Raw genomic sequence first — 24,661 nt, forward strand, 5'->3', positions numbered from 1 at the left:
GTGAGTCCATTCTGCACTGTCCACTCTTCGAACTTTCTACTGAAGGGTTTGGGAGTGGGAGAGATCCTGCTCAATCTGACTGCAGACCCATTGCTGCTACTTATGATCTGAGTAAAAACAATACTGAAAGCAACTTTGTTTTAAATAATACTCAGGGCTTCCCACCATGTCATCTGTTTCATTCAGCAACTTCCCACCCTCGCCTGACCATGGCACTCTGGGCAGTTGCCCATGTTTCCCACCTGTAAGACCTCTGGCAAAAAGCATGTCTACAAGTATAGAGTAACATTGTGTTGGGTGGTGGGGCAAATGAAGTAAACATACTGAGAATGTATGTGGGAGTTGTATTTTATTCACCTTTGTTCCAACAGATACTTCACTTGCATACAAAAACTGACATACTGGCTTATTTTTCTTAACTAAGGAACTTAGATTTTTTTTATTCATTCATGGGATACGGGCACCATTGACTAGGCCAGCATTTATTGCCCATCCCTAATTACCCTTGAGGTTATGATGTGCTGTCTTCTTGAATCACTGCAGTCCATGTGGTGTAACTCTTTTCGAGTCAAAACAATTAACTGAATTAACAAAAACAAGGGATAAATCAAGCACAGGTCCATGTGGTGTAGGTACACCCACAGTGCTGTTAGGAAGCGATTTCCAGGATTTTGACCCAGTGACAGTGAAGGAACGGTGATTTATTTCCAAGTCAGGATGGTGAGTGGCTTGGAGGGGAACTTCCAGGTGGTGGTGTTCCCATGTGTCTGCCACCCTTGTCCTTCTAGATGGTAGAGGTCACGGGTTCGGAAGGTGCTGTTGAATGAGCCTTGATGAGTTTCTGCAATGCATCTTGTAGACTGCTGTCACTGTGCATTTGTGGTGGAGGGAGAGAATGTTGAAGATGGTGGATGGGGTGCCAATCAAGTGGGCTGCTTTGTCTTGGATGGTATCGAGCTCCTTGAGTGTTGTTGGAGCTGCACTCATCCAGGCAAGTGGAGAGTATTATATCACACTCCTGACTTGTCCCTTGTAGATAGTGGACAGGCTTTGGGGAGTCAGGAGGTGAGTTACTCTCCACAGAATTCCCAACCTCTGATCTGCTCTTGTAGCCACAGTATTTATATGGCTAGTCCAGTTTCTGGTCAATTGTGCCGCCAGGATGTTGATAGAGGGGCATTCAGCATCGGTAATGCCATTGAATGTCAAGGGGAGATGGTTAGATTCTCTCTTGTTGGAGATGATCATTGCCTGGCACTTGTTACACAGTAAAGGTCCATGACTGCAGGCCACCAAGACAGTTAGAAGGAAAAGCTGTTAGTTTGTTAAATAACCTCTCAATTCTTTTCTTTTCAGCTAATTTTCTTTGTGCCCTGCCAGAAAGGCATTAGCTTCTGTTGGGGTACTGTTAAATATGTGGCAGTTCAAGCAAGTGATGGTTCTTCATGTGACCCTGCCCAATGACAGACAGCAGCAAGTTATTGGTATAACGTATGTTCATGATGTTGAAACCAGGGGTTAGCGCGGATGTTGCAATTGACCTCAGCTTGCTCTTTATTCCTATCCAATAAACCTCTGCCAGAACTGTGTATGTGTGGTATTCAGGTTAGGACTGGGTCGGCTTCAGTGATGCCGCCTATGATCTAATAGTCAACTGACACAACCACCACTCAATGATGAATCCTGTGATGATAGTTGGGCAAAGTGAAGAAGAGTGAAAAGCCTTTTATGAATAGTCTATCAGGAGTCAATGCCTGAGCTGGAATTTTTAAACAGCTATTTAAAGGGCCTATATGATGGCAATGGATACAGGATAGGAACGTGAGGTCGTTACAACGAGGAACAGCATTGGAAAGGTCATAGACCTGAAACTTTAACTCAGTTTCTCTCTTCACAGAACAAAAACAGAATTACCTGGAAAAACTCAGCAGGTCTGGCAGCATCGGTGGAGAAGAAAAGAGTCGACGTTTCGAGTCCTCACGACCCTTCAACAGAACTGTTTTGTTTAGTTCTGTTGAAGGGTCGTGAGGACTCGAAACGTCGACTCTTTTCTTCTCCACTCCGATGCTGCCAGACCTGCTGAGTTTTTCCAGGTAATTCTATTTTTTTTTGGATTTCCAGCATCCGCAGTTTTTTGTTTTTTTCTCTCTTCACAGACGCTGCATGACTTGCTGATTACTTCCAGCATCTGCAGTTTTTTTTTTGCTTTCATACCCTTCAATTCAGCATTAGTTATTTGCATCAACAGAGCCCGGTCAAATAGGGTTTGTTTTCAATTCAGCGGTTAGTTATTGTTCCATGGGTGATCTGCACAGTCAAGTAAATATACATTCGCCCTGCCTAACAGTGAAATACAGTAGTAATCTAATAATTTTGGTATATAGTTCCGTTTGAAATTGATTCTCTACTTTTTGGACCGGCATTAACCGTGTTGTCAACAAAGGGGTTCATGGTTGGGCTCAAACAGCGACTTGAGCCCAATGCGCCGCCAGGAGCCGGGCCCCTGTGATCTGAGGAGCAAATTGTTCAATGCGTGTTCTGAAACTCTATCGAGTTATCAACAGTCACAGATTGCAACTCTTTCGAGTACATTCACAGCTCTTGGTTTTCCAGGAGTGGGACATGAACCCACAACCCTCTGATTCAAAGGCGAGGGTGCTATGGACTGAGCCACAGCTGACACCTCGTATGCGTGTTCTGAACCCGCCTCCAGGCCAGCCCCTGGTCAGGTGCCCCTCCTAAATAAAGACTGAATTCAAATATCCCTCCTTCCTCGCCAAGTTCCCGGTTGTTTCAGGACTGTGGGCGAGACTCACGGCTGCTCTGGAGAAGGAGCAGCTGGGCTTTCGGACATTTACAAAAGGGTGAAATCCATCCCCGGGGTAAATGTAAACGGGTCTCGGGGAATATGGATCAGCTCAGATAAACCCACCCCCACCCCAAAAAAAAAGCCCCAGTCTCCTGGACACTTGCCCCCGCCGGCCCCCTTTTAGCGGTGTAACAATGAACAGCTGCAGCTCAGGGGAGGCTGAGCGATGGAAGAAATGCAGCAGTTTTGAAGCAGCCCGTTTCCCCAAAGCCTGGAGCGGTCACCCCTCCAAAGGGTGGGCTTCGGCCGGCGAGGCGCAGCGGCTGCAGAGCGGGGCCGCCCTGGTCAAGAGGGGGAAGGCGAAGAAACGGGAGAAGGATCTGTGCAGGGGGGCTCCGAGCCAGCGGCCGGACCCCAGGCTGAACAGCCCGCCGCCCGGTAACATGTACGAACCCCGACCCGCCAGGACATTCTCTGCTCAGGAGGCTCGGGCTGCCATTCGCACTGTGCTGGAGGGCAGGCTGAGGGAGGCCAAGTACCAGCCCCAGGGCTCGGCTCTGGCGGCCGTGGAGCTGGCCGAGGGGGTGAAGGCGGCGGTGAAGGCGCTGGGCTACGACAGGTACAAGATCGTCTGCTACTTGGTCTTGGGGGCGACCAGAGCCTCGGACCTGTCTTGTTCCAGCCGAGCCGTCTGGAGTCCCGCCGCGGACACGTACGCCGAGTTTTGCTTCCAAAACGACTCGCTCTTCGCCCTCTGCCTGGTGTTTGCGGTGTATCAGGAGTAAAAGGCAGCGCAAGTCGCCAGCAAACCTGCCTCCCAAAAACCTGCCCGGCTCCTCTGGCAAACCGGACACCGCTAAACAAAAACTCTTAACAAAAACCCACCGTGTTAAAGGGGGAAAACAATCCTAGCATCTGGAAAACTGAATTAACGTTAGGGCCAGAGAGAAACTTCCGCGTTTTGCTGCAGATTTCCACCATTCCAGGAACTTTTTTTTTAAAAAAAAGAAAAGTTTGTTTTCTTGACTTTATCATTTAAAGCCCATAATGTTTTTTTTTGTATTTGACCTTCGCTAAGCCGGTCGCTGTTAAAATCCCAAGTACTTGAGCATTTCCTGCGATTTGATTGTTCCCATTTTGTTTATTACCCGCAGTTAAAAGTTTAATTCACCTGAACCCTTTGCAGTTCCTTTTCACTGGTCCAAGGGTTCGGTTAATGCCAAAGGGGCTTTTTAACCATCGCCCGGTAAACCCGGGAGCCCCGGGTTGCTTCATTTAGCGATGCAGAAACAATGAAAGGTGTGGATTTCTCAAGGCGCTTTTCTCAAGATTGATTTATTATTCACTTTCTCTCAGGTGTATCCAACCTCACAGCTCCCCCAGCCCCTCAAGACGCGGTCCCCCTGCCTGTCCCTGAGGATATATATATATATATATATACAGCACGTTAGCTACTGTCTGGGTCCTTGTCCCGGCCACTTGAGCGCTGATCAGGCCCCTTTGCTATTCGCTGTTCCATTGGTAGCCGAGCTCAGTCCCCGGTTCTCAGCAGTCACTGTTCTCTCGGTGACGTTCAGCGATCAAGAGAACCTGGTTTGGTATTGAAGTACAGGCCAGTCAGGAGCTCCCCAGGTACTGACCCTCCGATTTGCTAAAGTTAATTATTTAATTTTTTAACGATATTTTAACTAAAGGTATCTGGGGTTTTTTTTTACATGAAAAACCATTTAATGTTGCTGTACCTTAAAAGGAAATTAAACTGTTTTAAAGTAAAAAAAATTCAAATTAGAAATCAATCAATGATTTAGGTGGTTCTTACAGTTTTTCTGCATAAAGTACTGTATTATTCACAGGTTCCGTTTCGTTTTATTAATTCTCTCTGTATCCCTGGTTACTTGCGGTTGTCTCTCGGTCTCTCCGCCAGGCACATCGCATGTTAAAATAAACAATCCTTAAACCATTGTTTCTGACCCACCCTCTTTTTAAAGTCAGATTTCTTCCAAACTGCGCTCGGGTTGAGATTGTTGCGTTTTTTAAAGCGGGTTTATTTGAAGCAGCCACTCACTATCAGCAAGAAAACTGGCAAATGTTCAATACTTTCAAGGTTTGAACATTTTTAATGTATAGGCTTAACCAAATGAGAGATTTGCACATTAGTGAGCGACGTTATACAACATTTATAGGAGGGCAATATGTCAGCGACCTTTTAACGGTTAACGAGTTTCAGCACCGAGGCAGACACAGCCTGAGAACTGTGCACAGGGGGTTAAAATATTTATCATTAAAGTACAGTAGATTCTGGACAGGTAGCGTCAATGTCAAACCACCTCCAGTTTTCAATTTTATAAGTGTGTTTGCATTTAGTTTCTTCCATTTCATCTTTCTTCCCTCCAGTAATCTTTCCTAACTGCTATGATTCGCCTTCGGATGACATCCACGGGCACTAAACATCCTCCTGTAGCTGTTCAGTCTGGTTATACCTGTGTGAGTCTAGTGAGTACGACCATGTAACATCAAAGCAGGATCAGACCCTCCATTCAACTAAGATTCACACATAAACTTCATCCTCAGGCGTCATTAGACAACAGGTCATCTCCAACCCTTCCCTACCTGTCTCCATTCTTTTATTCACTACAAGCCCACTGGCTCCCACAGCTACCCAGACCACACTTCCTCACACCCTGCTTCCTGTAAGGACTCTATTCCATTCTCCCAGTTTCTCCATCTTTGTTTCGTCTGTTCTGACCATGTGACCTTCCCTACGAGCACTTCCTACACGTCTACATTTTTCCTCAGAGGAGGTTACTCCCATCGCCCCAGTCATAGTTTACAAAACCCTTGGCTATGTTCCAATTCTGACCCTTACATGTCACCCCTGCCCCCCCCCCCCCCCCCCAGAACTGATAGGGTTCCCCTTGTCTTCGTCTTCCACTCTGCCATCCTCCACATTCAATGGATTATCCTCTTGCCACCTCCAATGTGATGCCACCACCAAACACACCATCCCCACCCCTTTCAGTCCTGAAGGGAGAGCTCCCTCTGCAAAACTTTGGCCCACTCCTCCAATGTCCCACCCCCTTTCCATGGCATCTTTCTATGCAAACACAGGAGGCATCACCTGCCCTTTTACTTAATCTCTTCTGACCATTCAATGCCCAAAACATGCCTTGCAGGTACAACAGTAGTTCACTTGTACTTCTTTCAATTTAGTATACTGTCTTCATGGTTCACAATGTGGTCTCCTCTACATTAGAGGTCAAATGCAGATTGGATGACCACTTTGTGGAATACCTCCATTCAGTCCACAAACATGACACTGAGTTTTCCTTTGCCTGTCATTTTAATTCTCCATCTTGCTCTCATGTTGACCTCTCTGTCCTTGGCCTCCTGCAGTGTTCCAAATAAACTCAATATAAGCTTGAGAAACAGCACCTCATTTTTTGATTGGGTGCTTTACAGCCGGCTGAATTTAATATTGAGTTCATCAATTTCAGGTCATAATCTCTGCCTTCATTTTGTTTCCTTTCTCTTTATTTGATTGGTTTTTCATGCTGTCAGATGGCAGATGTTTGTCATTCTTCCATTAACACCTCCTTTAGATGCATCCTTTGTTTCTTTACTTGACCTAGTGCCATTCACTTTTGCCTTGCACCATTGTCATTTAATCTGTCCTGCATTCAATCCTATCACAGACCTTCCATTTTGTTCTTTTCCCTTCCCTCCCCACTTTCACTGACTCTGTACTTGCTTAAAACCTATTATCTAAATTTTTCTGATAGAATGTCATTGATCTGAAAACTTATCTCAGTTTTTCTCTCCACAGATGCTGCCTGACCTGTTGAGTATTTTAAGTAACCCTCCAATTTATTCCCATTCTTTTCTGTAGTATGCTCCCTCAAATTGTGGTGTAGAGCCTTCTGAGAGTTACCTCCCTTTGGGTGTCCCCTGGGTTCATGATAAGGCTAAGTAATGAGTAATAAAAGGAACAACAGTGGATTCTGGTTATATTCTTAGTCGACATTCACACTCATACACTCTGATCTTGCACTGAGTCACTTAGAAATGCCTTTAATCAGTTCAAAAGCTGTGCTGGCTGAACCATTCACAGACTTTAAAAACAGGTTTAAATAAAAATATAAAATGTGGGAGCAAGTCAGGCAGCATCTGCGGAGGATAAACAGCTAATATTTTACTTCAATGACCTTTTTTCAAACCCTGACTTTCTCTTATGGCCCAATATGAACACCTAACCAATGTTACAACTAAATAGCAATGTTTCCAGTCAAAACAATAAGTCAATAAATAAATTCCTGTATTTTTCCTGATGGATTTGACTATTACTGTTTACATTCAAGAAACGACTTTCCCAATCATTTAGATGAAAGCAAAATACTGCGGATGCTGCAAATCTGAAACAAAAACAGAAAATGCTGGAAAACTCAGAGGAATTGTGGATGTGGACCATGACCCCACCACCAAACATCAAGCCATTGTTTCCAGGACTGTCACTGACTTCATCCCCTCTGGAGACCTTTCCTCCACAGCTTCCAACCTCAGTCTCCCAATCTTTGGACAGCCCGCTTCTACCTCCTCCCCAAAATCCACAAACAGGGCTGTCCCAGTAGACCAATCGTGTCAGTCTGTTTCTGCCCCACAGAACTCATTTCTTCTTATCTTGACTACAGGACACCCTGGTCCACTCCCCCATCACCCCCAACACCTCAACCCCCTCCCACGGCACCTTCCCATGCAATCGCAGAAGGTGCAACACCTGCCCCTTCACCTCCTCCCTCCTCAACGTCCAAGGCCCCAAACACTCCTTTCAGGTGAAGCAGTACTTCACTTGCACCTTCTTCAATTTGGTCTACTGCATCCGCTGCTCCCAATGCGGTTTCCTCTACATTGGAGAGACCAAGCACAGACTGGGTGACTGCTTTGCGGAACACCTTCGGTCTGTCTGCAAGCATGACCCAGACCTCCCTGTCGCTTGCCATTTCAACACACCACCCTGCTCTCATGCCCACATGTCCATCCTTGGCCTGCTGCAATGTTCCAGTGAACCCAACGCAAACTGGAGGAACAGCACCTCATCTTCCGATTAGACACCTTACAGCCTTCCGGACTTAACATTGAGTTCAAAAACTTCAGATCATAAACTCTGTCCTCCATCCTCACCTTTTTTAATCCCCATTTTTCTACATTAATTTTTATTTTTTATCCACTTATTTTTATTCATTTCTCCGTGGTTTTATCCCCTTTTTTATCCAATTTTCTATCCTTTTGTCCCCACCACCACCCCCTTCCCGCAGCTCATCCCTCACAGGACCAAATGTTACTTGTTCCATGTTGTTCTTTCACACAATGCTGCCTTTGTTTACTATAATCACATTCTGCTTTCTTACCTTTATGCCGCTATTAACACCTTTTTTAGCACTAACTGCTACCATCAACACTCCCTTTGTCCTTCAGTTCATGACATCTTTGTCAATCCCTCCTTTGTTCCCACCTATCGCTGGCCTTCTATCCAGCTCCACCTACCCCATCCCCCTTAAGCAGTATAAATTTCTTCACACTTGCACTTCTCTTCAGATCTGAAGAAGTCATACAGACTCGAAACATTAACCCTGTTTCTCTCTCCACAGCTGCTGCTCAACCTGCTGAGGTTTTTGTTTCCCAATCATTTGCCTTGTTAAAAAATTTACTCCCTTCATCACCAGCATACCGTGACTACAGAGTGTACTATCTACAGGATGAGCTGCAGAAACAGGCCAAAATGTTCTTCTACAGCACCTCCCGAACTAATGACTGCAAACACTTAGAAGGAAAAGGGTGCAATGACAATAACTTGCATTTATAAATAACCTAGTAAAATGTCCTAAGACAATTAACAGGAGCATTATCAAACAAAATATGATGCCTAGCCATATAGGGGTATTAGAACAGGTAGGTTTTAAGGAATGCATTAAAGGAAAAGAGGGAGTTAGAGAGGTGAAGAGGTTTAGGAGGAGATTTCGGAGCTCAGAACCTATACTGTCGAAGGTACAACCACCCATAGTGAAGCCATTAAAATTGGAGGTGTGCAAAGGCCAGAATCGGAGGAATGCAGAGATCTCAGGAGGTTGTAGAGTTGGAATAGAAGAGACAAAGTCATATGGGAGGGTGGGGGAAGGGAAGGAAAGAACAGAAGGGAAGGCCTATGATAGGGTAGAAAGCAGGAGAGCTAAATGACTACAGTGATGGTGGTGCAAGGCAAAAGGGGATGGCAATGGAACAAGAAAGGAAACAAAAGCTAGAAGAGGTGTAAATGGGAATAGGAGAAACATCAACAGCTGCTGTCCAAAATATGGGATCTAAAATTTTTGAACTCAGTGTTGAGTCGGGGACTTGTGCAATGGAACTTGTGCTTTGTCATCTGTAAATCTAACTGATGTTATAATTTCCCCTCCACTTCCCCAATTGTAACCTCAGATTCTGGGTCTTCAAATGCTCCTTTAATCATTGCTTCCGCATAGCTACTGAAGAGCCTTGGTGATAAACAACACCCTTGTTGAGCTCCTCTTCCAATTACACATGGTTTCAACTCCACATTAGCTACTCTCACTTTGCTGTTTGTCCCATGTACAGATTTCTTATGAGTCATCTATCTCTCCAGCCTATTCCAATATCTTTCAGCACTGTCCAGAGCTTAATCCAGGCAACCGGATCAAATGCTTTTTCAAAATCTGCAAAACAAACATATATTTCCTGTTCAAACTCTAAACTGCATTCAAGTATTAACCTTATAATGCTGATTGCTTCTTTAGTCCCTCTTCCTCCCTGGAATCCAAACTGGTCATCTCCAATGTGGTCCTGCACCTTCTCATCCACCCACATTGTTACAATTCTCAACACAATCTACAATATATGGAAATCAGACTAATTGTACGTAAATCAGAACATTGGCATACCTTTGGTATTCTTTCTTAAGGTGATCATTATTGTCTGCATAGAGTTCTCTGGCCATTCTCCTGATAAATATCTTTGTATAGCTTAATAAACACAGATGTTACATTCCTTCCCATGTTTTAAATTAACACTGCAGGTATTTCATCTAATCCAGCCACTTTCCAGTTTTTTAAAATCTAATTTATTGCTACTCTTATCTCACTCTTTAGCATTTCCGGTCTCTTCTTCTAGCTCAATCATTTCAGATTTTCTAATTTTTGCATTTGGTTCTTCTATATGCTCCTTCCATCTTTTTCTTATTTTATCAGGGTTTGTTAATAAAACATCTTTCTTATTCTCTACTGCTGCCAGTTTCAGTCCTTTACACTGAGTGCCACTAATTTCCTTTGCTTTTGCATACATAAGGTCTACCCTTCCTAGCTGATCCAATTTTTCAAGAATATCAGACTGGTCTTTGAACCATTGTTCTCATGCTTTTTTTGTTTCTCTTCTGAACTCGTTATTCAAGTGTCTGTATCTCTTGCCTTCTTCAGTATTGATATTCTTCCATTTTCTCCATTCATCCATCTTTTGCAACATTGCAGTCATAACTCATAGTTTCTTGATCCTTTTCCCCCTTAAAAACCCTCTGCTGCTTGCCCCTCCTTCCTTGACAGGTTTTTCAATCTGATTCCATTCATCTTTCATGCTGTTGTTATCCTTGCTTTTTCTAGCTAGTGTTTCATTTGCAAATTCTTCATTTATTTCTATCAACTTCTCTAGGTTCCATCATTTTCTGCGACTTCCACCTTGGACCTTCTTCAGCCAGAATACTGGTTCCATTTTCACATGAGTATGATCTGAGTTTGCGTCAACTCCTGGTTGATCTTTTGAGTTCTTAGCACTGTTCCTGTATCTTTGTCTCACGATTATATATGGACGAGTTGAAATCTTCCCGTATCGTCAAACATTTTCCATTTACAATGTCTTCTTTTTATGATTCCATTTGTTACAGTGAATCCTGCTCTTCTGCAAAAATCTACCAGTTTTTGGCCTGGTCATTTCTTTTTACAAGTGGTTTTACTTCTTTGTCACCCCTTCCTTCTCCAACAATATTGTTCCAATCCCCCATAACAATCACATAGCTCTTCCCATTCTCCTGTTCGATTAGTTTTTCAATTCTAGCATACATTTCATCAACTTGCTCATCTGGATGTTCACTTGTGGGCATATATACTTGGATGATGGTAATGTCCATTGGTTGCCCCTTCAGTTTCACTAGCATCAGTCATTTTGACTGCATTTCACTTCACTCACAGAGTTGGCAGCTTCCTTGTCCAGCATTACTGTTACTCCCCCTTCCTTTTCTTCTCCTTCTGAGTATATCATTCTCATTTCATCACTCACAAAGTCGCCTTCTCCTGTCCAGCATATTTCACATGAGTCTAGGATGTTTAATTTATCCTTTTCCACTCTAGCTTTCCTTTCCTAGTCATTGTTTGTATATTCCATGTTCCCATTCTTTTCATACTGACCAGCTTTTATGTATGAGGATTTCGCTGGATGGCGACTAGGGAAGCCTCCCTCCTCACCTCCCTTGCTGAGGGGGGCAGCATCCACCTTTTGACTGGATCTCCCGTTGGTGTTTATTTGTGCTGACGCCACCCGGAACCGTTTCCTTGGCTGTTTTCAGTGGCGGTTCGCCATTGTCTTCCACTTTGGTGCCAGTTTAGTCGCCAACTCGACCATTGTGCCAGGTAGCACTGGGCACCAGTAGCAGACCTCACCCCACTGACCTGACTGACCACATATCAACAACCAGCAATTTAATTTTCAATTGTATTTCCTAAGACGGATTAACTTCTGCTTTTAAAAAGCATTTTAAGGACATTTAGAGTCAGTTTTTCTTACAATTTAAGAACGGAGGGGGTTTTCTTACATTACAGAGTGACTATACTTCAAAAATACTTCATGGGATATTAAAGAGTCATGAGGTGGAGAAAGGCACCATGTTAAATGTGTGTTTAATTAGGGTTTTATTTTCAATGTGTAAGTGGAGAAGAAAAGCAGTGGAAAAATTGACCCTAAACATCCTGTTGAATAGAGAGAAAACCGCGAGAAAGTAAATCAGTGATCAGTAACATGCCCTTGGCTCGCTGCCTGTGTCATGCCAAACCTCTGGGCTCAAGAGGCGTGTGGCCGGTCGGTGTCTCTTTACTTAGGTCATTGGTTAAATTTAGACTGATATCAGATTTCTCCCTGGATCACCACGTGGAGTCGTTCCAATGAAGAATAAATAGGTCCCTCTGGGAGTTTCACCCCGGATGACTCTGGCGCCGGGTAGTGTCTGAGACACGACTGGTCTGACCATGACTGAGATCAGTGTCTGCGCCCTTTCCTAAAGTCCACTCGGTTTACACACAAGGTGGTTGGAGCGACCGGACAGATCGGCAGAGCGATAGATCGAATGGTTGGTTCCTCGGTGTACACACCAGCTGGGAGAGGGACCCGGCTTCAGGGTTGAGCTGCTGACCCCCACGCTTGAAACCTCACGGTTGCCATTTCCAACTGAGGGCTCAAGCAGCGGGTCTAAAATAGAGTTTGGTGCATTCCTGCCTCGACTCTGGGTGACTGTCCCTGCCGCTTCTCGGGGATTGTATTGACCTCTGGGGCTGTTTGCAGCCTCCCTCCGCCCTGGGGGCTCTGCCTGAAACCATGGCTGGGGTAGCGGTCTGTGCTGGCTCGGTCTGCACGGTTAAAGCGCTTTGGGAAGAGAGGATTCAAAGGCTGAAAGAAGACCGAGAGAGAGAGAAAGAGCGCTCGAAGCGGAAGGCGCTGAGGGGGTGAGTGCTGGGAGCTGCTGCGGGTTTACAGTCAATTCCTTTCTTTCTGCTGAAGCGATGCTGAAAATGTTGGCTCTCGATGATTTCACCTCTGTCCAGGATAACGATGGTGTGGCAGAACCGAATCAATCTGGCCAGGCTTAAAGAGAAAGTAGTCACCGAAGAAGGAAGAGTTGTGCTGAGGATTGAGAAAGAAGAATGGAAGGTCGGTAACTTGTATACAAAGTAACATGAACGCGTTTTGGGACATCCGAAGGGGAAGCTGCAGAAACCCATGATGGGGAAACGGGTTAGATGGACAGGGGTGGAAGGTGCATACCAGCACTGACAAGATGGGCCGAGTGACCTGTTTCTGCGCTGTATATATTCTTTGCAATGAGTTTATATGAAAACATCGCACTGAAAACTCTCAGTGACGGGAATCAGCCCTCCCCGAAAGAATTTCAATATGTTATTCATCCGCTAAAGAGCCAAAATATTCCTGACAACCGCGGTTTTGCTGAACGGTTGTTTAAAGCAGCTCTCACAAGCACGAACGACCCCGCTGTTGTTCTATCGATATCCAATAACTGAGATCTGAATCATAACTATTGCTGAGAAAATAATCTTATATTTGTAGTGTCTCCCTTAGATTAATTACTATACTTTCTAAACGCAATTCTGTAAAATTGATATTTCAGCTTCTTCTTTCACGCCTGGTATATGTGCCAATATTCACTTCGTTCTATATAATTTTAAAAAAACTGATTTGACTTTAGTGCCTTTAATTTCCTCGTTTGCTGTCTGTGAGAATTCTTTAATGTGATTGGCTGCTTGGACAGCTTGTTGACATCACTGTAGCTCCAAGCTAGAAATTCCAATTGAAGAATGCTCAATTCACTGCATGGTGAAAGGATGTAAAGTTCTTACTACAGAGATTTCAGTGCAGCATTCTTCGAGTTCAGCCTTTGCTTTCATAACAGCCCTAAAATTGGTTAAAATCTGGCTTTTGCCTCTTGTCATAACAAAGGAACCTCTGTGGCTGAAGTGCAACCCATTAAATATAATGTCCAGTAGCCCTGCTGCCTATATACTCTATCAATATGTGTCATAAAAGTATAATTATTCTCATAATATTATTGTAATTTATTGTAAAAGTAGGTTAATAGTGGGGTTTGGCTAGTTTCTGTGTGTGTGTGTGTGTGTGTGTGGGGGTGGGGGGTGGTGGATTTAATTGAATTGGAGACAGTTGATCTGGAGGGTTTGACTCATCAAAAGAAGCTAGGTTTGAAATGCTAAATACGTAAACATGATTGAAGTTTTAGAATGTGAGGTGAGGAGAATTTGTATTTTTAGATAAATCAAGCTAGTTTGAATTTCAAAGATATGGTAGGATGTTATGCCTAGCCAGAGAAGTTAGGCCAAACAGTATGTTTGTTTTGTATGTATGTTTGTTTGGTGATAATATTAACATCATGAGAAGATCTATATTATGAGAAAGATAAAGTTCTGAAGACATATGGGAACAATGGGATTTACATTAAAAGGGAGAAACATGTATAAAGGTGATCGAAGCTATGTGTTAGGGAAGGCATTGTAAGATCCACCATAAGTGTGAAAAGCCTCCAGTATTTGTACATTAAGCTTGCTGTCTACAGAAACTGAAGCCAAGAAAAGCCACTTTGAATTTTACTCTCCAGGGTATTGTGTTGACTTGGATCTGTTTAAATCTTTTTTTTAACCATTGCCTTAATAGAGGTGTAACTGGAAGCCAAATTATTTAGGGGTTTTAGGAGTCATTATAGTAGCAATTTGTAGATCTATGTATGTGTTTGAAATCTTTTTTTTGTTAATTAATGTTTAATTTCATTTTCTAAAAAAAAAATCTCTAAAACCTTGGTGAGCTTATTACTACTGATTTCAGGGCACGCATCTCAAACTAAACTACAAATTGCAAAACCATTGTGACCACATGATCAAGTTCCCCTCATGGATTTGAACTGCCTGGCACACACCATCTACCGCGTCATAGCAAATTGCGGGCTCTTTGCGGGATATTTGAAATTCCTTGATTGGTTTGGAGTTGGTGAATCTTAAGGTTACAAGTACGAGAAGCACTTTGAATTCTGGAGTTGGTGTGAGGGTACTTTTAAAGCGCTGAGACTGCAAAAATGGCTGTATCCATGGCTAAAACCTTTTTGGAAGTAGAAGATATAACTTTGATTGGGTTACAAAAAGTATCTAAAGGTAAGTTAAGAGAGTTGATGGATAAGTTGCAGTTGAGGTTACCTGTGGGGGCAAAGAGAGCAGACATAGTTGAAGTGAAAGCACAACATTTAAAGTTGGAAGTGATACCTGACACTAGTGAGTCACGGCTGGAGGTAGTGAGACTTCAGTTAGAAATGAAGAAGCTTGAATTTGAACAAGCAAAGAAACTGAAAAAAAACTGGAATTGGAGGCAAAAGAAAAAGAGTGATTATTTCAAAAATAAATGGAAATGCAAAAACTTGATCTCCAGAGGGAAAAGTTAACAATGGAGGAACGAGAGAAGGAAAGGGACAGAGAGTACTGACTTGAAAAGCTGGACTTTGAAAAAGAGACATCAGATGCTTGGGGTAGTTCTGATGATGAAAAAGTTGTTAATCTAAAACCCAGTGGGGAGATGTTTAAATTTGTGCAAGCTCTTCCGAAGTTTGAGGAAAGAGATGTTGAGGTGTTCTTTATTTCATTTGAGAAGATAGCTAAACAGATGAAAAGGCCACAAGAAAACTGGACACTGTTGTTACAATCTATGTTAGTGGGTAGAGCACATGAGGTTTATGCTTCATTGTCAGAAGAAATATCAATGGACTATGATGTGGTAAAAAAAAAGGCTATTTTGAGTGCATATGAGTTGGTTCCTGAGGCATACAGGCAGAAATTTAGGAATATAAGAAAACAGCCTGGGCAAACTTATATTGAGTTTGAGAGAGTAAAACAAAGTAATTTTGACCAGTGGATACAGGCATTAAAGATAGTGACAATATATGCAGCTCTTAGAGAAGTGATTCTTTTGGAAGAATTTAAAGATTAAATTCCTTTAGTAGTGAGAACTTATGTGGAGGAACAGAGGGTTAAAACTGTAAGACAAGCAGCAGAGATAGCTGATGATTATGAGTTAGTTCATAGATCTAAACCTTTTTTCATCACACTTTTAAATCAGAGAAGGATAGAAAGTGGGAAGGTGAGAGGAAGGTGGGTAGTCAGGGAAGAGAAAGAGCAGGTGGAAATTCCCAGGAAGTTTTTTCTCAGAATAAAAACGAAGGTGCTGAGGGTAGAAGTGACAGTCGAAAATTGAGGTGTTTTCATTGTAATAGAGTTGGGCACACAAAGTCAGCGTGTTGGAAATCACAGGGAAAATCTGCTGGAATTATTGGGATGCAGAAAAGTTCTGGAAGTAAAAGTGCTATGGGTTCTGAGGTTCAGGCACAGGAAAAATCAGTGGTTTGTGTACAGGGAAAACAGGAAGAATCAGTGATAGGTAAAGATGTGGGAATGGGTTCACAATTTACCCAAGGGAGTTCTGAGGAGCAGGTTGCAGAAATGTTTAAAGATTTTGTATGGGAAGGGGAAGTATTTCCATGCATACAGGGTGGAGTAGGTAAAGATATTAACCTTTTAAAAGACATAGGGGCTAGGCAATCCTTAATGTTGTGGGATAGTGATATTTGTTGCTCAGATGGAGTTTATTAATGCAACCATTTAATCTGCAGATTATACATGTGGCTGAGTGAGAAAATCTAATTGCAGGTGCATTGTCAAGAGTTTAAAGCTGAAAGGGAAAATTGGACATTTAAAACCTGGACACTGGACTGGAATGATATCTGTTGATACCAAGGATTTGTGTGTGTATATATATATATATATATATAAATATATATTACATATTGTTTTGTTAATGCATGCATCTGGTAATGTAATGGTGTGTGTATATAGATGAGTATAGGTGGTAGTGTAGGATGGGTTAAGAAAATGAAGCCATCTTTTAAAATTATGACAGTTCATTTTTCAGTAAGGAGGGGGGTGTCACGAAAGAATAATAATTCTCATTATGTTATTGATTTATTGTAAAAGTAGGATAATAGTGGGGTTTGGACAGTTTCTCTCTGTGTGTGTGGGGTTTAATTGCACTGGAGACAGCTGATATGGAGGCTTTGACTCATCAAAAGAAGCTAGGTTTGAAAAGGTAAATAGGCAAACATGGCTGAAGCTTTAGAATGTGAGGTGAGGAGAATTTGTATTTTTAGATAAATCAAGGTAGTTTGAATTTCAAACAGATGGTAGGATGTTACACCTAGCCAGAGAATCTAGGCCAAACAGTGTGTTTTTCCCCCAAAGGTTACCGATAATATTAGCACCATGTAAAGATTTATATTATGAGAAAGGTAAAGTCCCAAAGACATATGGGAACAATGGGATTTACATTAAAAGGGAGAAACATATATAAAGGAGATTGAAGCTATGTGTCAGGGAAGACATTGTAAGATCTACCAGAAGTGTGAAAAGCCGCCAGTATTTTTGCATTAAGCTTGCTGTCTACGGAAACCAAAGCTGGGAAAAGCCACTTTGAATTCTACTGTCCAGGATATTGTGTTGACTTGCCCGGATCTGTTTAAATCAATTTTTTTACAGTTGCCTTAATGGGGGTGTAACTGGAAGCCAGATTAATTAGGGGTTTTAGGAGTTATTATAGTAGTAATTTGTGGACCTATGTATGTGCTTGAAATCTTTTTTTTATTCGTTCATGGGATGTGGGCTTTGCTGGCTGAGCTAGCATTTATTGCCTATCCCTAGTTGCTCTTAAGAAGGTGGTGGTGAGTTACCTTCTTGAACCGCTGCAATCCATGTGGTGTAGATACACCCTTTTGTTAATAAATGTTTAACTTAGTATTCTAAAAAATCTCTAAAGTCTTGGTGGACTTTTTACTACTGAATTCAGGGCTTGCATCTCAAAATAAAATACAAATTGCAAAAGCATTGTGACCACGTGATCAAGTTGCCTTCGTGGATTTGATCCACTTGGCACACATCATCTGCCACATCATAACATGCGGGAGTACAGACTAATCATGCACCTGCACTCAAATCAGGAAAAGGTGCATATTCTCAAATACATTAGATGTGCAGCAGTGCCAATGCTGTCTCAGATGTGTCCCAGTATCTAGAAGAAGACAGAAACCCTAAACAAGAAGTTCATCTATCTGAAAACTTAAAAGCTTTTTCTTTTGATGATGAATCTTCTATTTTTTGGAGACAGGGTTTATGCTTTATTTAAGCTATCTCCCTTCAATGCCCTGATGTTAAATTGGATTAAGTGGATTTTTTTATTGATAAGGTTTTGATGTGTTAATTACAATATCTTATCTCCCATGCAGGAAATCATTTAAATTCAGCAATTAAAGTGCTTCAACTCCTTGTAGCTTGTAGTAGGTTAGATGATACCTTTAAGTTGTTTATTTTCTGAAGGAAAAGTTAATAAATAAGACGTAAATTTTATACTAACTATACATCTGGTCTGGGAGTAAGAACAGGAAATGCTGAAAATACTCAACAGCTCAGGTCTCATCTGTGGAGAGAGAATGAGAGTTAATGAACGGGTTGGTGAACTTTCAACATCTTGGAACTTTAATTTGGAATTAACAAAGAAATGAGAGAAATACAGTAGAAAAATGAGAATGAAAATGAGAGAAAGAGTAATGAGGGAAATGAGAGAAGGAATGAGATAGGAAGGGTGCAGAGAAAATGAGAACAGGGGTGAGAGAGTACTACAATGCAGATTTTAAGTAAATTGTGAAAATGAAGCAAGATGTGAGTCACACTAATGGGTTCAGTTTCAAAATTTGATGCATGTATTTACATTGAGAATATTAGTGAACATATTGATAATTTAAAATGTGTGGCTCTTTGTCCCAATACAGTTAGTTGTCTGGTTCTTGAGTTTGAAGAGTTAACTACCCAGTATAATGTTGAATCTTGACAACCAAGCACAGCAGAGGTTTTCTTCACACCCTGGTCTGTTGAATAATAAAGTTAAACCATCTGATAATTACAAAAAGTGCTCAACAAAGTGTGGTGAGAAAGTTAACAGGGCAATAAATTGATTCAGATGCTTCTCCTCCTGTGAGAAGGAGTCAGGCATTGATAGATGCCTGAGACAGCCCTTTGTCCTTTTGTCTATGGCATCTTTGGCAATCCCTTCTTTGCCTCCACCTATCACTGGCCCCCTATCCAGCTCTACCTGTCCCACCCCCACCCCTCTACCAGCTTACATTTCACCTCATTTCTCTATTTCCTTAGTTCTGATGAAGAGTCATACGGACTCGAAACGTTAACTGTGTTCCTCTCCACAGATGCTGTCAGACCTGCTGAGTTTTTCCAGGTGTTTTTGCTTCAGATTTCCATGAATGCGCAGTATTTTGCTTTTATATTGATAGATTTTCTAAAGTTTTCAAATACAGACATAGTTCAGGATCCAGAGTCATGTGGCAGATGCAATGTAGCTGATTATGGAGGGATAAAAACAGGTTTTAGACAAAACCTACTCTCTGCATATCAGGTTAAAAGGAGCATCCTGGAGGAGGAGAGAGAGGTAACGAGGCGGAGAGGTTACGGGAGGGAATAATTAGATGTGGAAAATCCTGTGACCAACCTTTCTGAAATGAAACCGACTGTTGTAAACCTACAATATTGCGGCAGTGGTACCAAGGATTAGAGTTGGGACCATTATTTTTCGAATTTACACCAATGATTTTGTTGCATAAATGCCATGAAAATTTGTAGACAACACTGAACTGATGGTAGGATAGAAATTACATAATGAGTTAAACAAAATGGCCCAGACTTCGTCGTCCCAAAAGCGACAAATACTGAGACGTTCACCTTATTGAGAATCGCAACGGCACCGCTACTTCCAGCGATCGCACTTACGCCGAAGTTGCGGTGCGTCTCAATGGGTTTCGGAGGAGTCTCTGTTGGTGGTCTCACTTTGGAAAGAGGCAGGGACCCATATTTCACCAATTTGGTCTGATTGCCCACAAGTGGCGCCGGATTTAACACTGATTTATTTAGAGCTGGTTATCAGCCTGACGGGGAGAGTATCCACATCTGTAAACACAATTAAAGGACACATACCGCTTTTACTTTGCGTCTTCACTTGATTCCCGTGTCCAAGGGAAATAATCTTAGCCCCTGCTATAAATGTCCCCCTTTTGCAAAATGTAAACACAAAATTTAAAAATACCCTTCAAAAGAAAAAAATAAATGAGTAATGTTTGGGTACCAGAGAGGGAGACTGGCGAATAAAACCAGAGGCCGGTGCAGTAGTGTTTGGGAGTGGGAGATATGAAGAATATATAATTATTTTGGCAATGTTTAACAACGAGAGATACTGCCTTTAAGTCTGGATAAAGGCGCGCTTGCAACTAACCTCATGACCTTGAATTTCCATGGTGAAATGCAACGTTTGCGAGGCAGTAACGAAAGCCCCAGAGCAGCTGTGGTCGGTGACGATTTATGTCCCCATCGCTCTGGAGAGCGGTGAGAACAATTGACGACTGGATGTCAAAGCGCTTACGTCAATGCGGATACGATTGTATTTCCAAACAATTCGCCTGTTGTTTGGTAACAATTCAGTGTCGTTTGACCTTTAAAGAAGTTATTGTTGTCCCATTTTGATCGAATCTGCTCCAGTCTCATTGCTGTGATTTGTAGAAGTCCTGCAAAACAGCAAGATTATTAAGCATCTGTTCAAATACAGTACTGTGTCATTCATCATGTTTATTTTCAAATGGAAGCCTTAAAGTCTGCCAGCTGTAATTGCGGTTATAGTGTTTCCTTTTTTAAAATAAATAAATGTTCTTTGGAATTAGGAATAAAACCTCCACCGCAAAAAAAAAACAATTTACACATCTTTCTATCTCTATAAATCAACATTTTAAACTTCCTTAAAAAAAAACGCCCTACATGATCACAATGCAAGATTCTGCAACGTAAATTTTATTATTACAAATATCACCCTCCGCTAGGTCAAACAGTGTTTAAGAGTATTTAATAATATAATAAAAGTTTTTAAAAGTACTTGAAATATTTTATTACCTGCCTTTGTTCAGAAGGTTGACCTCAACGGGCGTGTCTTCAGGTCATGATGTCATCACAGGGGTGTGACTTCTTTTTGCTGCTGGGCCTTGCAGGTTGTTTGGTCGGTGGACCATGATGCATCAAGAGGTTGAAGCTGTTTTTGCAGCCAACCAAGTAAAGTTCATATTTCTCAGTGCAGTCAGCCATGAACATTGCCAAAACAAAAACAGAATTACCTGGAAAAACTCAGCAGGTCTGGCAGCATCGGCGGAGAAGAAAAGAGTTGACGTTTCGAGTCCTCATGACCCTTCAACAGAACTGAGTAATATTAGGAGAGGGGTGAAATATAAGCTGGTTTAAGGTCGGGGGGAGAGAAGTTGGGGGTGGGGTGGAAGTGGTTGTAGGGAAAAACAAGCAGTGATAGGAGCAGATAATCAAAAGATGTCACAGACAAAGGAACAAAGAGGTGTTGAAGGTGACATCTTTTGATTATCTGCTCCTATCACTGCTTGCTTTTCCCTACAACCACCCCCCCACCTTAAACCAGCTTATATTTCACCCCTCTCCTAATATTACTCAGTTCTGTTGAAGTGTCATGAGGACTTGAAACGTCAACTCTTTTCTTCTCCGCCGATGCTGCCAGACCTGCTGAGTTTTTCCAGGTAATTCTGTTTTTGTTTTGGATTTCCAGCATCCGCAGTAGTTTTTTGTTTTTATGAACATTGCCACTTCGTCACTGACTGCAACATCCCGGCCAATATGTCAGTGTTTGAACAATGGAATTTAATGTAGACAAGTGTCAATATGGCACGTAGGCAATGTGCATGCCCTCAAGAAGGTATTGAATGAAATCGTTTAGGATGAAGTTGAAAGAGATCTAGGAATCTTATTAGGCTCAACTTATGTCTAACAAAGTCATTAGAATGTTGAATTATGTATGCAAAACGGTTGAATATCAATTAAAGGGATTTGTGATCAAACTACAGTGTTCTGGTCCAATTCCTGTTGTCAAAAAATTAGAGCCACTAGGCTCAGCGTACTTAATTTACCATCTGATGTGTACAGACAAGAAGATTCTGATTTGCACAAGGTCACAAGGGAATTATGGACGAGGAAGGCAACTCAGCCCATCTTAATTCATCCATCCAGAACAAGCCTGTACTCCTCCCACATGTATCTATTAAATTATTCCAGGGTTTTGCCTCCACCTTTCTGCCTGGAAGTCCATTGAAAGTGCTGAGCACTCTTTATAAAGATATAAAATGGAAGACCTGCATTTACATAACATGTTTCACAACCTCAGACATTCTAAAATGCTTTATAGTCAATTAAGTACTTTTGAAGTGTAGTCATATCTATCCTGAAATACCTCTTACCAATTTGAGCATGTGCCCTCCTAAATGGTTTAAAATATTCTATCCTTTACTCTTCTATATGTCTATATGATCAGCTCTAAGATGCATCCTTAGCAGGTTGTAGTTTCTTCAGTCTTTCATCACAACTCAGATTCCTATCACTAGGGATCAGCCTTGTAGCTCTTTGCCCTAAAGCTTCTGGGAACAGTGAATTGAAGAGGTAGAGGGAGAAAATTGGAAGAGTTGAAATATATCTCATTCATATGTTAGATCACTCTGTGCCACATTTCAAATCAGTGAGTGAAGCTTGATGTTTCGTTCCAAAGGCTCTGCCAGTGCTATTCCAGAATGTGTACAAAAGTGATCTCTGATTCTTGTTTTTCTCTTTCATTTGACTGTGCCGCCACATTTTGAGATAGTTCAGACGTAATCTTGTGACATCTAGTTCAGCTTGATACAGTTATGCCTGCAGAACTCTTAGTTTGCAAGTTTTACTGTGTTGGATGCTAACATTTTATTTTATTTCTCAGTCGCTACCAGATGCATTACAGCAAATGACATATTTACAAGAGTGGCAGATCCACAGAACCGGCTTGGAAACTATTCCTCGATTTGTTGGAAAATTCGATAATATTCTCGTGCTGGATTTGTCACGAAATTCGGTCAAGGAGATTCCAAAGGAAATAGGTTTGCATAAGTGAATTTTGGTCAGTTATGGCGAGTGGGTCTTTTCTCTTACACTATATTGTGTATTTATATTCAGTGGATGCATCAAGATTATTGCATCTTTTATTTCAGGATCATAGAAACTTACAGCAGATAGAGAGGCCATTTGGCCCATCATGCTTGTGCTGACACTTTGAAAGAACAGCAGTGCTTTGTCCTACAGCCCCGTTTTTTGGTCCGTCACCCTGTCCTCATCCTCAAGTACCCGTCCAACTCCCTTTTAAAATTACTTATCAAATTAGCTTCCATTATTTTTTCAGGTAGATCATTCCAAAACTCGAAAACTTGCTGAGTGAAAAAAATTCTCCTCACTTCCCCTCTAGATGCTTTGCCTATGATTTTGAATCTGACTCTGGTTATTGACCCACTCACCAGGGAGAATAGTTCTGCTCTGTCTACTCTATTGAAACCTCTCAACATCCTGAAAACCTCTATTGGGTCATCTCTTAACATTCTCTGTTCCAAGAAGAACAGTCCTAACTTTACCAACCTCTCTCATAACTGAAGTAAGTTGTCTCTGGTAACATCTTGGTAAGCCTTCTCTGTACCATTTCTAAGTTCTTTACATATTTCCTGAAGTATGGTGCCCAGAATTGTCCATAATACTCCAACTGAGGCCTAACCAGTGATTTATAAAGTTCTAGCATGGTCTCATAGCTTTTATATTCCATGGCCAGAATATTGCCGTTGGGGCGGACCTGACATGCCGACGCGCAAAATGACACGCAATGATGTCGGGCGTGTGTCATTTAGATATTTTGTTCGGCGGGCGTGCACCAGAGGTGGCTGCGCGCTCGTCAAACTGTCAACAGCCTACTAAGGCTATTGAAAAACCAATTGAAGTTGTTAGCAATGCTGCCCATTCAAACTTAAGGTTGGCGGGCAGGTGAAGAGCCCAAGCGGCCTTCGTGTTTTTCAGGAAACCTCATCCATGGGCAGGATGAGGTCTCCTGAAGGTTTTATAAAATTATTAATTGATTTTTGCACAATTCACATGTCCCAGCTCATGTGACATTGTCACATGATGGGACATGTTTAAATAATTTTTTTCCTCCTTTATTACAAAATCTCACTCTCAACTTAATCTCCCTGAGGCAGCTCTGTGCCTCAGGGAGATTTTGCATACTTTTGCATGCCGGCGCGCAAAAGAGCGCAGGCTCCGACTCTCCCTCCTCCCCCTGCCCGCACAGATAGTGCTGCTGGGCGGGCCTTAATTGGCGCACCCCCCGTAAAATGATGGTGCGCAGATGATCGCGATCAGCTCTGTGCCTGTCCCCGCCCAGCCGGCCCGACATAGGTAAGTTTCTGGCCCATGTCTCTATTTATAAACCAAAATGATCTGTGTGCTTTGTTAACCGCCTTATTATCTTGCCCTGCCACCTTTCAGGATTGCCTATATGGTATTGATGTGTAGTTTCATAAAGTTTGGGTTCTCAACCTTTTTGCTTCTGAGCCATCCCCCACCCATATTATAAAAATTACACTGTAACATAATTATTTTCCTGTATTTTTAGCTATGCATATACATTTATTATGTTTGTTTTACTTATTTAATGTGACTAGAAAATTGATCACATAATTTCCAGGACTATACTGAGGAAGTGCTGCATTGAGGGAGGCTGGAAACAGTTGTTAACTCTTATTTATTACACAGATGATTTAAAACCCAATCATATATTAACCTCACCCTCCTTAATTGTTAACTGGAAATTGGATGCAGTTTTATTTTCCCAATATTGTCAAGTCAGGGACAAATAAACACAGGATATGACCTGAAACAGCATTGAAATCTCAGCATTACTGGCATGCACCAGAATGTATGGGTGTAAAGAGGAAACTGTCCTTTGGTGATTCTGCTGTTGTGGCTGGTTACTTATTATTCACTATCTGCTGTTCCTTACTAAATGAAT

The 24,661-nt window shown here is 42.0% G+C and overlaps 2 protein-coding genes and 1 long non-coding RNA gene across 3 annotated transcripts in view; 2 read left to right on the forward strand and 1 right to left on the reverse strand.

Annotated features, from left to right (window-relative positions):
* LOC144692630 (uncharacterized) overlaps positions 1 to 20,743 on the reverse strand; it is a 70,562-nt gene extending 49,819 nt beyond the window's left edge. The window contains exons 1-2 of the long non-coding RNA XR_013579357.1: positions 20,689 to 20,743; positions 20,021 to 20,309 (exon numbers count right to left, since the gene is read on the reverse strand). This is a non-coding gene — a long non-coding RNA (uncharacterized LOC144692630). The remainder of the gene's footprint in view (positions 1 to 20,020; positions 20,310 to 20,688) is intronic.
* Positions 3,004 to 4,520, forward strand: LOC144692788 (dynein light chain Tctex-type protein 2B). The gene has a single exon (XM_078561869.1). The coding sequence runs from the start codon at positions 3,004 to 3,006 to the stop codon at positions 3,592 to 3,594; it is 591 nt and encodes a 196-aa protein (XP_078417995.1). The 3' UTR covers positions 3,595 to 4,520.
* lrrc39 (leucine rich repeat containing 39) overlaps positions 12,013 to 24,661 on the forward strand; it is a 32,091-nt gene continuing 19,442 nt past the window's right edge. Inside the window, exons 1-3 of the mRNA XM_078561689.1 lie at positions 12,013 to 12,576; positions 12,676 to 12,781; positions 22,556 to 22,712. Of these exons, the coding sequence (XP_078417815.1) occupies positions 12,449 to 12,576; positions 12,676 to 12,781; positions 22,556 to 22,712 (391 nt within the window). The 5' untranslated portion in view covers positions 12,013 to 12,448. The remainder of the gene's footprint in view (positions 12,577 to 12,675; positions 12,782 to 22,555; positions 22,713 to 24,661) is intronic.

Source organism: Cetorhinus maximus, chromosome 17 (assembly GCF_964194155.1).
Source record: "Cetorhinus maximus chromosome 17, sCetMax3.hap1.1, whole genome shotgun sequence".
NCBI classification, from domain to species: domain Eukaryota; kingdom Metazoa; phylum Chordata; class Chondrichthyes; order Lamniformes; family Cetorhinidae; genus Cetorhinus; species Cetorhinus maximus.

Bases quoted from the DNA above. Each gene is read 5' to 3' on its own strand.
- LOC144692788 (XM_078561869.1), top strand. From the start codon at position 3,004: ATGAACAGCTGCAGCTCAGGGGAGGCTGAGCGATGGAAGAAATGCAGC.